Source organism: Acomys minous, assembly GCF_964271855.1.
Source record: "Acomys minous genome assembly, chromosome: 9".
Classification (NCBI taxonomy): domain Eukaryota; kingdom Metazoa; phylum Chordata; class Mammalia; order Rodentia; family Muridae; genus Acomys; species Acomys minous.
This window is the reverse complement of record NC_140490.1, coordinates 25860635-25871846: the sequence shown is the minus strand read 5'-3', so window position 1 is coordinate 25871846 and position 11212 is coordinate 25860635. Positions and strand designations below refer to the sequence as shown.

The 11212-nt window shown below is 46.3% G+C and overlaps 1 protein-coding gene across 1 annotated transcript; it reads left to right on the top strand.

Moving 5' to 3' along the window:
• Positions 1 to 8869: 8869 nt before the first annotated feature.
• LOC311604470 (small kinetochore-associated protein-like) lies at positions 8870 to 10212 on the top strand (the record flags this gene model as incomplete). The annotated part of the gene is given in 2 exon segments (XM_084794451.1): positions 8870 to 8940; positions 8942 to 10212. Coding segments are annotated over 2 exon segments (891 nt in total). The 3' UTR covers positions 9762 to 10212.
• Between the last annotated feature and the right edge of the window lie 1000 nt (positions 10213 to 11212).

Genomic DNA, 11212 nt, shown 5'->3' with positions numbered 1-11212 from the left:
TACTCCACATACTAATTTTTCTCTTTTGAGCCAGAGTCAAATAGTTTACTTCAGGCTGGCCTCAAGATCCCTATGCAGGCAAGGATAACTTTGAACACACACTCTCTCTCTCTCTCTCTCTCTCTCTCTCTCTCTCAAAAGATTTTCAGCCTGGGCCATCAGATCTCTTTATGGCTGGTTCTGAGCCACAATGTGGGTGCTGGGAATTTAATTCAGGACCTTTGGAAGAAGAGCCAATTCTCTTAACCTCTGAGCCATCTCTCCAGTCCAACTTTGAATTCTTAGTTCTCTCACTTTCTGGAATTAAAGATGTGCACTACCACACCCAGTTTATCTAGTTTGGGAAATCAAACCCAGTATGTTGTGCATGCTAGGCAAGCACTTTATCAGCTGAGCCGCAGCCATAGACCTGTGCATTTCCTTTCCTCTTTTTTTTTTTCTTTGTTTTGTTTTTTGAGACAGGGTTTCTCTGTGTAATAGCCCTGGCTATCCTGGAACTATCTTTGTAGACCAGGCTGGCATTTCTTTTTTAAATAACTTCTGCTCTACTATTTCAGATAAGAAAGCATGACACTAAGGATGCCTGGGCTCTAGCAAACCATTCAGCACCTCATCCTTTAAGTTCAGGGGAGCCTAGCAGAAAAGTGCTTGGACTATTGGATTCAGATCTGGACTTCTCCAAGGAGTGAAAGAACGCCAGAGGTGCCCTTTCCTGGAGTCCTCTGGACAGGACAAGACAACACTAGCTCCATCTTTACAAGTCTGGGAGAGTCAGTGGCAGTTAAGTACTGCATGGCACACTTTTCACTCATGGTCAGATGTAGAGTCCTGGTCAGTGCAGGCTAAGTACCGTTATCTCTCATGAACTTATCTTCCTGCAGAAAGAACTCTGAGGGATGTTCAAATAATGTAAGATGAGCATACACACAAGGGCCCAAGGGAACAGAGGCTCTCGCGTGCTGGGAAGAAAGGTGTGCACAGCCATGGCTGGTCAGGGGCTTGCTCTTGCTTCACCAGTGTTTATGGGATTCTGGATTTGGGCACCAGAGAGGTCATGACCTTCAGTTATCTGGATCAGACAGAGCTTTCAAAGAGGACCCACTTGAAAAAAGAATGGGAACTGTGCTACTATTATTCCGTTTTTTTCCGAGGTTAGCTCTTTATCTTTGATTGGTCTGGATCTCAGTATATAGCCCAGGCTAGCCTTGAACTCAGTGCTCTTCATGCCTCAGTATTCCAAGTCCTGGGAATACTGAAGCTTTAAATAGGAAAGAAGGCCGGGTATTTTATCCTGGAATAAAAGGACATCAAAAAGTTGAACATTATTTTACCTTCTAACAAGACTGAGACTATAAACCAAATGTGGCAGTGCGCACCTTAAACCCTAGCACTCAGAAGGCAGAGACAGGTGAGTTTCCGTGAGTTCAAGGCCAGCCTGGTCTACCTAGAGTTCCAGGTTAGCCAGTACTCCATAGTGAGATCTTGTTTCAAATGAACAAAACCAAACCAAAACAAAGATCTAATTTTAGTTATGGGCTGATTCTAAGAACCAAGAATGTGAGGTGTTCTATTCTGTTTCTGTTGATGTTGTGTAGTACCTGTTGGGCACAGGGGTATCTGCCTGCAGATCCCAGCTACTGAGGATGCTGTGCAAGAAGGATCAGATGTTCAAAGCCATCCTGGGACATACAGTGAGACCCAGTCTCACACACACACACACACACACACACACACACACACACACACACACACACACAGCAGCAGTGTGGTATCCTTCATTTCACCTTCGACTTTTTCCCCGTCGCGTTTGACTTCATTTCATGGATTAAAAAAAGTCATTCCTCCTCCACAAAATACTTGAGAGTCTTATCAAATTTTAAGGGCTATTTCTGGTTCCTGCCTACTCACCTGGTCCATCTTTCTTATCCATTTTCTGTGGGTGGCCTCTGCCTTGTCTTACTCCAAGCTGGATATTGCTTCTCTGGCTTTCATCATGCCCTTTTGCAAGATGTGAGCTTCACCTTGTGATCCAGGTTGCAGTGAGTCTAAACTTTAATATTGGATATTACTAGGAAGCATAGGAGTGTCAGTGTGCTGGCGTGCGGCAGGGAGAGATGGTACAAGACTGTGCTATGGTCTTCGGCCAAATGTTCTTTTTTCTCTCCTTTTCCTTCCTTCCATTATATATACATATAGACTTATTAGGTCAGCTTACATGATAGATAGTCTGGGTATTCATTTTTTTCTTTTTCTGAGACATGATTTCTCTGTTTAGCCTCAGCTGTCCTGGACTCACTCTGTAGGCCAGCCTGACTTCGAACTCAGAGATCTGCCTGCCTCTGCCTCCCGAGTGCTGGGATCAAAGGCATGCGCCACCACACCTGGCCTAGTCTGGGTGTTCAAACAACATCTTTTTTCATACTAGAGAGGCTGAGAACTGGTATTTGCTTGCTGGATGCCTCAGCAGTCCCAGTCTTGGGCTGAGGGCCTGAAGGACCTAGAGAGCCACTGGTCCTTAGTTCACATTGAAACCTCAAAGATGCTAGGTTCTAATGTCAATGAAGGAAGCATAGATATACTCACCAACTGGTAGATGAACTCACCAACAAGAAGCTTGGGCAACCAGGCAAAAAGCATAGCTTTCCCTTGGTATATGAATATATATGTGTGTGTATGTATATATATATATGTATGTGTACATATATATGTATGTATATAATATATATATTAATATTAGACCAGTCAAGAAAATCTTGTCAAGTGTGCCTAACAACTCATTTTTTAGGTGACTCCAGATCCAGCCAAATTGAGAGCCAAAATTAACCCTCACTGATGGGAGACTCTTGCTCCATTATGACTAAAAGTGATGAGAAATGAGGCATTCACATGGGCTCAGGGGTTTTTCCAAATGCTTACAAAAGGTTAAGAGTCACTGTATAGTGCAGGAGCCGGGCTGACCCCAAGGCAGGGCTAGAATGACATTGCGTACCACTACACAAGAAGCCACGATGAACAGAACCAGCACCATACCTGCAGTTTTCCTACCTGGATCTCATCAATGGAAACCGAGTCACACACGATGGCATGGCATTCTACTCCGTAGTCTTCGAAAGCAGCAAGGGCATAAAAATCCAGGCAAAAGAATGAAGGGCTGTTCCGGGCTGAAGGAGCACGAAGAGAAGACCAGCGAGTAGGGCCCACGCTGCAGAGCAGTTCCGTTGCTGTGGAAATGAAGTTATGGGGAGGCTGGCAGCACCAAGAGGAGCCGGTGGGTTGTGGTGATTGTACCCATGCTCACCGGCTAAGGTATCCACGCTAACAGTTTCAAATGGCCATGTTGTGTATAAAGAAGGTTGTCCTCACTCGAAGGAAATGTATTCTAAAACTTCCAGGCATCCATTAGGTCTGCAGCTCTCAGGCGCAGAGCACTCTGTGGATGTTCCATGCACCTTTCCTGTAGGTGTGAGAGTCCTGTTATTTTAAGGAAGGAGGGAATTTCCGCTGCATCTGTGCAAACCCATCTGAGACACACGGATGGAGTGGAAGAACAAAACAAGAAACGGGGCTGTGCTGTTTGGAGAGGCTGCTTGTTCATGCCTATAGAAATGGAGTTGGGGGAACTGGAGACTGGGGAGACGGGTTCAGGCTTAGACAATGACAACCAGAAGAGCAGAAGACAGATCTGAGACTCCTGAAGGAGTGGAGGAGTGAAAGGCGGCTTCAAAGCTCAGAAAAGATGGTGCGGAATTAGGAATGGGATTTAGCGTGGAGTGCGGCTAGTGTGGAGAGGCAGTGGTGCTGTTGGGGTGTGTCGATTTGGGGAGAAATCTGGCAGTGCCCTTGAGTTCCAAGCTGGGCTCTAGGATTTCAACCACAGTGACTCATCTTCTCAGATGTGCAACGGATGACATTTTCACCAGGATGCAGTATGAACCGGAACTCATGTCTTGGGGGCATACCTGCTTCAAGGTCAGAGAACAATAAAGCTCATGAAAGAGGGAAGAGTCTTTGAAGAAGGCTGGGGTAAGGCTGGGAGGAGCCTGCAAAGGGGAAGAGAAGTGGCCCAGTTTCCCAGGGACACCAGTTCATCTGACTTCTGAATGTCACAGACAAGGCTCATGTTCTTCTGTCTACCAAATCAGAGGGGCTTCCTACTTAGTTTCTTATATTCTGAGATATCTATACATCTGACACACACACACACACACACACACACACACACACACACACACACACACACAAGCCAAGGTTAAAAGTAGGTTCCTCCCCATAGCTCGCATGCCATCTGCATGATGCCCTTTAGTTAAATCTTAGCAGAAACTTTGGTCAAGCAGAAAGGAGGTCTGGTATAGTATGGAAGAGCTTGGGGGTCTCCTTCCTTGGGTTCAAGCTTTCCCCCTGCCATTCACAAGTCACATAACCTGGGGGAAGCTACTGAGCACATTGGTGCTTCACCTTCCCATCTACACATCAGAGACGCCAGAAGTCCCACTCCTAGGGTTGTCACTGGGGGGAGTGTGTGTAAAAGTGTTACTATTTGATCACACCTGGGGAGGTGGCTAGTGCGCTATGAGTGCATGTGTTACTGAATCGGTGTGACCCTAAGCGCGCTTCTTACCATGCAGTCCAGCCATCCGCTCTACAGCACAATGCTGCTGAGTGACTCATAGCTTATGCTTGTCAAGTGTCTGCCCTGTGAGCTTTAACCTACATGCTTAGGCCAGCTTAGCCATCCGTGCTGAGGGGTTTGGCCCCAGGACATGGTCCCTGAGTGGGGGACTTCTGAGGCTTAAGTTCCTGCTGGAACTGGCCCCTTGGCTTTCCTTTTCTTCCTATCAGCACCCAGGAAACTATCAGAGCTGTACTCCTCATATGAAGCATACAAGGAAGATCTTGTCAGGGTGCAGAATTTGCATGGGGCATGCCTGCTCATGCTTGTAATCCCAGCTTTTGGGGGAGTAGCAGGAAGCTGAGGCAGGTAGAGTGAAAGTTTAAGGCCAGGTGGTTGGGCTACATCTAAGTTTATCCTGGCTATCCTGGACAGCTTAAAGAGATCCTTTAAGCAAAACTTAAAAGGCCTGGGGCTACAACTCAGTGGTAGAGCACTTGCCTGGTGTACAGGGAATTCTAAATTTAATTCTCAGTAAGGAAAAACAAGAAAGGAAAAGGAAAAAGGAAAACAGATTTTGTTGCAACATTGACAACTTTTGAGGACGAGTAGTCATATAAGTACAAATACTGCACGATTCTGCTTATATGAGGACTCAGAACAGTCAAACCTTTATAGACAGAAGGAAGCCTGGAGTACGGCCCAGAGGCACATGCCTACACTCCCAGCAGCCCAGGAGGCTGAGGAGCTAGGATCACAGCTTTAAGGTCAGCTTGGGACACTGTCAGAAACATTTATAAAGGACTGGCGGAGTAGCTCAGTGGTACAGGACTTCTCCCACCCTATAGACTCCTGGGCTGGATCCCTGTACACACATGAGACAAAACAGAAATAACAAGGAAGAAGGAAAAATGAGGAGATGGAAAGCACCTGTTTAGTGTGTGTGGAGTTTATCAGCTCTGTGGATGGATGGTAGTGAGGACCACAGATCAATATGAAAACACTTAATCTCGCCTGACTAAGACTTCAAAATGGCTAAGGTGGAGAATTTTATTATTTTACTATAACAAACAAAACTTTTTAAAAAAATTTTTTTGAGACAGAGCTTCTCTGTGTAGTTCTGGCTGTCCTGACTCCCTCTGTAGATCAGGCTGACCTCAAATTCACAGCAATCCACCTACTTCTGCCTTGCTGGGTGTTGAGATTAAAGGCTAGTGCTACCGCTGCCATGTCCGGCTCAAACAAGACCTTTTATTATTATTATTTCGTGTACACGTACAAGTGCTTGCACACGTGCTGGGGTGCATTAGTGTGGAGGTCAGAGGGCAACTTGCTGGAGCCACCTTTCTCCTTTCACTGTGTGGACTCTGGAGATTACACTCAGATCATCGGATCTGGTGGCACGGCCTTTATTGCATGAGCTCGTCTCCCTAGCCCCACAGTAGACAATGCAGATTCTGGTTCCATAGTTGAGTGTTTGCCTGAGATTCTGTATTTTATTGAACTCTTTACATTTGGAGTGATAAGTTTCTAGAAAGCCTGGCCAGTTCTTTGAAATAAGCATTGTATTGCTTTGCATTAAAGCTACAGTAACTACTTGAATGAATGGAACTGGACTCCAAGCCTGGTGAGAGCGCTGGCCGCTCATCCCGCACTCAGGGAAGGTGCTAAGAAAGTCTCCATTACAACAAACATCATCCGAGCAAAAACACTGATTTATTTTCTAGTCTCCCGGGATGGCCTACTCACTCATCTGGTTGGTTACTGATGGGTTCTTTTTATTTTTATTTGTGTGTGTGTGTGTGTGTGTGTGTGTGTGTGTGTGTGTGTGTATGCTTCTGTACAATGTAGTGAGAGCTTTAGTTTCTTTAAAAACCTAGTTATGCTATGTGAATATGTTTCTGTTTTAATCCCAGGTGTGGGATAAGAGGCTGCTGCATAGCAGGTGATTATTATTTGGCTTGTGTACCAGCAGGGGTGAGGTCTTTGCCAGCTGCAGAGAGTTTAATTCTGGAGACTTTGGAGAGGGTATAAATTGGAGAGCCCCAAGAGAGCCTGTGGCAGAGGCTGCTCCTCCTCCTGCTGCCCCTGCTGTTGGTTTGTCCCTGCTTCTGCCATTGCTGTCCCATTTGCTATTGCTGGATTGCTGGATATTCTACTGACAAAGATTGGACTTAATCCCAAGGAACCCAACATTGCTACTCAGCAGGAAGTCGCATATAGAGGTCTATGCCCCCTTTCCCCTCTAACATTTTTTTTTATCCTACCCAGTGTTGGGCATTCAAAGGGACTGGAGTAGAGAAGGGTAGTAGATAAAAGAACCCAAATAGAATAGAGTAAAAAAAAAAACCCACAACAGTGCAGTGTACATGTGTGGAGTAAGAGGACAACTGTGAAATCAGTACTTTTCAGCTCTGTGGTCTCTGGGGATTGAACTTGGGTCAGAGGGCTTTCTCAGACAGCGCTTTACCCACTACAATATCTTGCTGTCCCGAGTTCCTGGAGTCCTTAGGAGAAAATGTAGCCAGCAGTTTCTCTTTGGTCCTCACATAAAGAGTGGCTGACGCTTACTACCCTGTCCCCTGATAGTAGGCACTTGATGAGAACTTGTTGGGCACACTGGCGCACATCTATAGGGCAAGAGACTCTAAGTCTGAGACAGTAGGATTGTTTGAGTTCTAGAATTTCAGAGTGAGCCTGGGAAACTCAGCAAGAACCCAGTAAAAAAATGTTGATGGGGCTGAAGAGGAGGCTCAGCAGTTAATAGCACACACTACTGTTCTTGTAGAGGACCTGAGGTTGGTCCCTAGCATCCAGCTTAGTTAGCTCTATCTGTAATTCTCACTCCTAAGGATCCCCCATTCTCCTCTTAACCTTCCTGGGTAACTAACTGCACTCATGTGCATATGTCCCCACAATGACGTAAACCTACATAATAATTTTAAGGCCTTGAATGAAAATAGGTAACGAATATGTATAACACCAGCAAAGCTAATGTTCTGAGAGTTTTGTATAGCACACTATTGTGGTGGCTTAAGTGAAAACAGCCTCCATAAGCTCATATGTTTGAATACTTAGTCACCAATTAGTGGAAGTGTTTGGGAAGGATTAGAAGGTGTGGTCTTGTTGGAGGAAGTGTGTCACTGAGGGTGGATTTTAAGGTTTCAAAAGCCCATCCCAGGCCAAGTCTCTCTCTCTCTCTCTCTCTCTCTCTCTCTCTCTCTCTCTCTCTCTCTCTCTCTCCCTGTACCTTGCAGATGAGCTGTGGGCTCTCAGATATTTCTCCAGTCCCATGCCTATCTGCTTATGTCCATGTTCCTTGCCATGATAACAGACTAGCCCTCAGAAACTGTAAGCGAGCTCCCAATGAAATGCTTTACTCTGTAAGTTGCCTTGGTTATGGTGTCTCCGCATAGGAATAGAAAATAGATAAGATGATTGTATTGTCTGAAGGTGGCTGTACCATATCATCTGTACTAATTGGGCCTGGAGCCACATGCTTTTCATTGGTGAGTTTGAGGTCAGTCTGGTGAAGCTCTCAAAAGACAAAAGAAAACAAGATTACCGGTCCTAATTTGTTTTTTTAAAAAAATATTACTTGCTAAGTCTTCCTATTGAGGAATGGGGTTTATGAACTAGTATTGATCACATGGGCGCCTTTATTGAAAAGGAAAAGTTTGTATGTTTTATCACTGGAGAAAATATTTTTCAACTATAGAAGATACTTTCTGAATTGATCAATTACACACACACACACACACACACACACACACACACACACACAGATTCTGAACCAACTAACCAACTAACCAACCAAAAAAACCAAAATACCCATTACATGACAAACCTACAGTGGAGCTCGTGATTGACTGGGTTGGCTTGACAAGGCTGGGCTTAGGCATTTGTCTGCCATCCTTATCTAAACCTAGGGGCAAGCCCGATGTATTCTCATTGAAAGCAAGTCAAGTCGGGCATGTATGTACATGTGCATGTGTGAATCAATGTATCCAATAAGAAGGCAAAGTAGGAGTGCTGGGATTAAAGTTTTTATTCAGGACACCTGTACTCCTGGCAGGATCTTTAACAATCACAGACCAAATAAAGAGAATTGTGACTTGGACATTAGGCGAGTTCACGTTCCCACCTCCAGGCAGGAACATGACAAGGTGACTCACTAGCTCCATTCAAGCCTACCCTGTGCATCCCTGGCCTGGCCTTGACCTGTAGGCTCGGGGCATCAGTTTGAGCCTTCCGTACAGCATGGCAGCTCCCAAGGTCGAAGCACAGGAAATAGCCTTCCGTACACCAGGGCCGCCCACAGACTCGGAACCGCCCCCCCAACTCCCGGAAGTTTCCTTTTGAAAACATGGCGGCAAGCTCTACCAAGGGCTGGGCGGTTGCTGTGGAGCATCTTTTGAAAGGGGACCAGCCGAGCCACCCAGACGGGATGGCCAGTGCTAAGATGGTGTGCGACGTGCAGCCCCACTTGCTGCGGAGCGGCGGCTTACCCGCAGATGCACAAACTCGAGCTACTTCTAAGCTACCTGTTAAATCCAAAGGAGTTGACGTGTTTAGACATCTTCACCTGGGAGGTTCAGAGCCTGATATTACAAAAGTCACCAAACCAAGACAAGAGAACGGGCAGGTGAAGGCTGCAGGGACCGCCAGCAGGAGGAACATCAAAAAGGGCTACAAGCCACTGACTAAGCAGAAACCAGAGGAGGAACTAAAAGATCAAAACCAGCTCCTGGAGGCCGTCAACCAGCGGTTACAGCAGAAGCTGGCGGAGACCCAGAGAGAACTGAAGGACCTGACGCAGAAAGTGGAACTGCTGGAGAAGTCTCAGGATAACTGCTTAGCGATTTTGGAGAGCAATGGCCTCAACCCAGGCAGCGAGACCCAGGCTTCACAGCCGAAACCCACCACTGATCACGCAGACGCCATGCTGCTGCTACAAACTTTAAGAGATGAACTGAAGATTTTCAACGAAACCGCCGAGGAGCAGATGGAGGAGTTAGAGGCCTTGAATGTGAAGTTGAAGTTGAAAAAGTTAGAAAGGATGCAGTTCCTGAAACAACAAACCTTATGTAAGGACCAAGCCAGTGACCTCACAGTAGTCCTGGAGGAAATGGAACAGCTTTTAGAAATGTAATACAAAGCCAGAAGCCTTCCTTGCTCCTGCGGAAAACTCTCACAGGAAGCCTCTTCCAGGGCCCGCCATCCCTTATGTAAAAAGACCTTCTGCAGCAGATAATCCGATAAAGGCAGGGGATGCTTGGGTTTCCCCCCTTAAGCAGATCGGCCCCCACCTTCAGATTGCGCGGCTCTCCAGCAAGAGAGGGACCTGGGAGTTTGACGTCACTTCCTGTGCAACAGAGCGAGCAGCAGCCCTTAGAACAGGGATGCTGAACCCGCCGCCTCGAGATTAGGGGCTTTCACTGGGAAACACTGGAGGAAAGGTTTCCTTACCACAGCGCATGCAGTATGGGGGAGCTGATGTTGCTAAGAGCCATGATGCCCTCGTTTTTTTTAGTCCATCTGGTACGAACTTGAAGTTTTTGGCTTAATAAATGGGGTGGGTATTATGATTAATAAAAAGAAAATAAGATGATAAGATTTAAAAAAAAAGGCGAAGTAACAGGCTCTCTTTTTATTGTACTGGAGATTGAACACTGGTCCGCACTCATCCTAGACAGATGGCCCGCCCTGAGCTGTGTGTCCCAGTCCTCTTTATACTTAACACTCTTAAAATCACATCTTTATGTGTTTATTGTGTATGCTGCAGGTAGACATATATACATGTATATTCCACAGCATGTAGAGGTCAGAGCACAACTTGCAGGAGTCAGTTTTCTCCTTTTTTTTTTAGACAGGGTCTCTCTGTGTTAGCCTTGGCTGTCCTGGACTCACTTCGTAGACCAGGCTGGCCTCGAACTCACAGGGATCCACCTGCCTCTGCCTCCCGAGTGCTGGGATTAAAGGCATGTGCCACCCCACCTGGCCAGTTTTCGCCTCATATCTTGTGGTACTGGGGACTGAACTCAGGTCAGTAGGCTTGATGACAGGTGTCTTTACCCACCTTGCTGCCCACAGCCATTTCTTTTATTTACTTAACATTTTGTTTTCCAAGACAGGGCTTCTCTGTGTAGCCTTGGCTGTTCTGGGCTCACTTTGTAGACCAGGCTGGCCTCGAACTCACAGAGATCCGCCTGCTTCTGCCTTCCTGAGTCTTTTATTTATTTTTAAAGACAATTTCTCTAAATTGTTAAGGTTGGCTCAGAATTCATTCTGTAGCCCAGACTGGCTGAGGCAGCGGGTTTGCTCATGGCATTTGCATACATGAATTGTTGCACTTGGCCCTTCTTGGGCCTCCAGTTCTTCCGCTTGTACCCCATCCACTGGTTCCTTCCTCCTCCAGACAGTCCACTCTCTTTTCATATGTCACATATGTTATTACATCTAGGTTTTGCATAGGAGAACATACACACTCTTCTCTTTTTCTGTTCCCATTATCTTCTCTGTCCCTCTCCTCCCTCCTCCATCTCCTCCCTCCCCATCTCCTCCCTCCCCATCTTCCCCCTCCCCCATCTCCTTCCTCCCCAT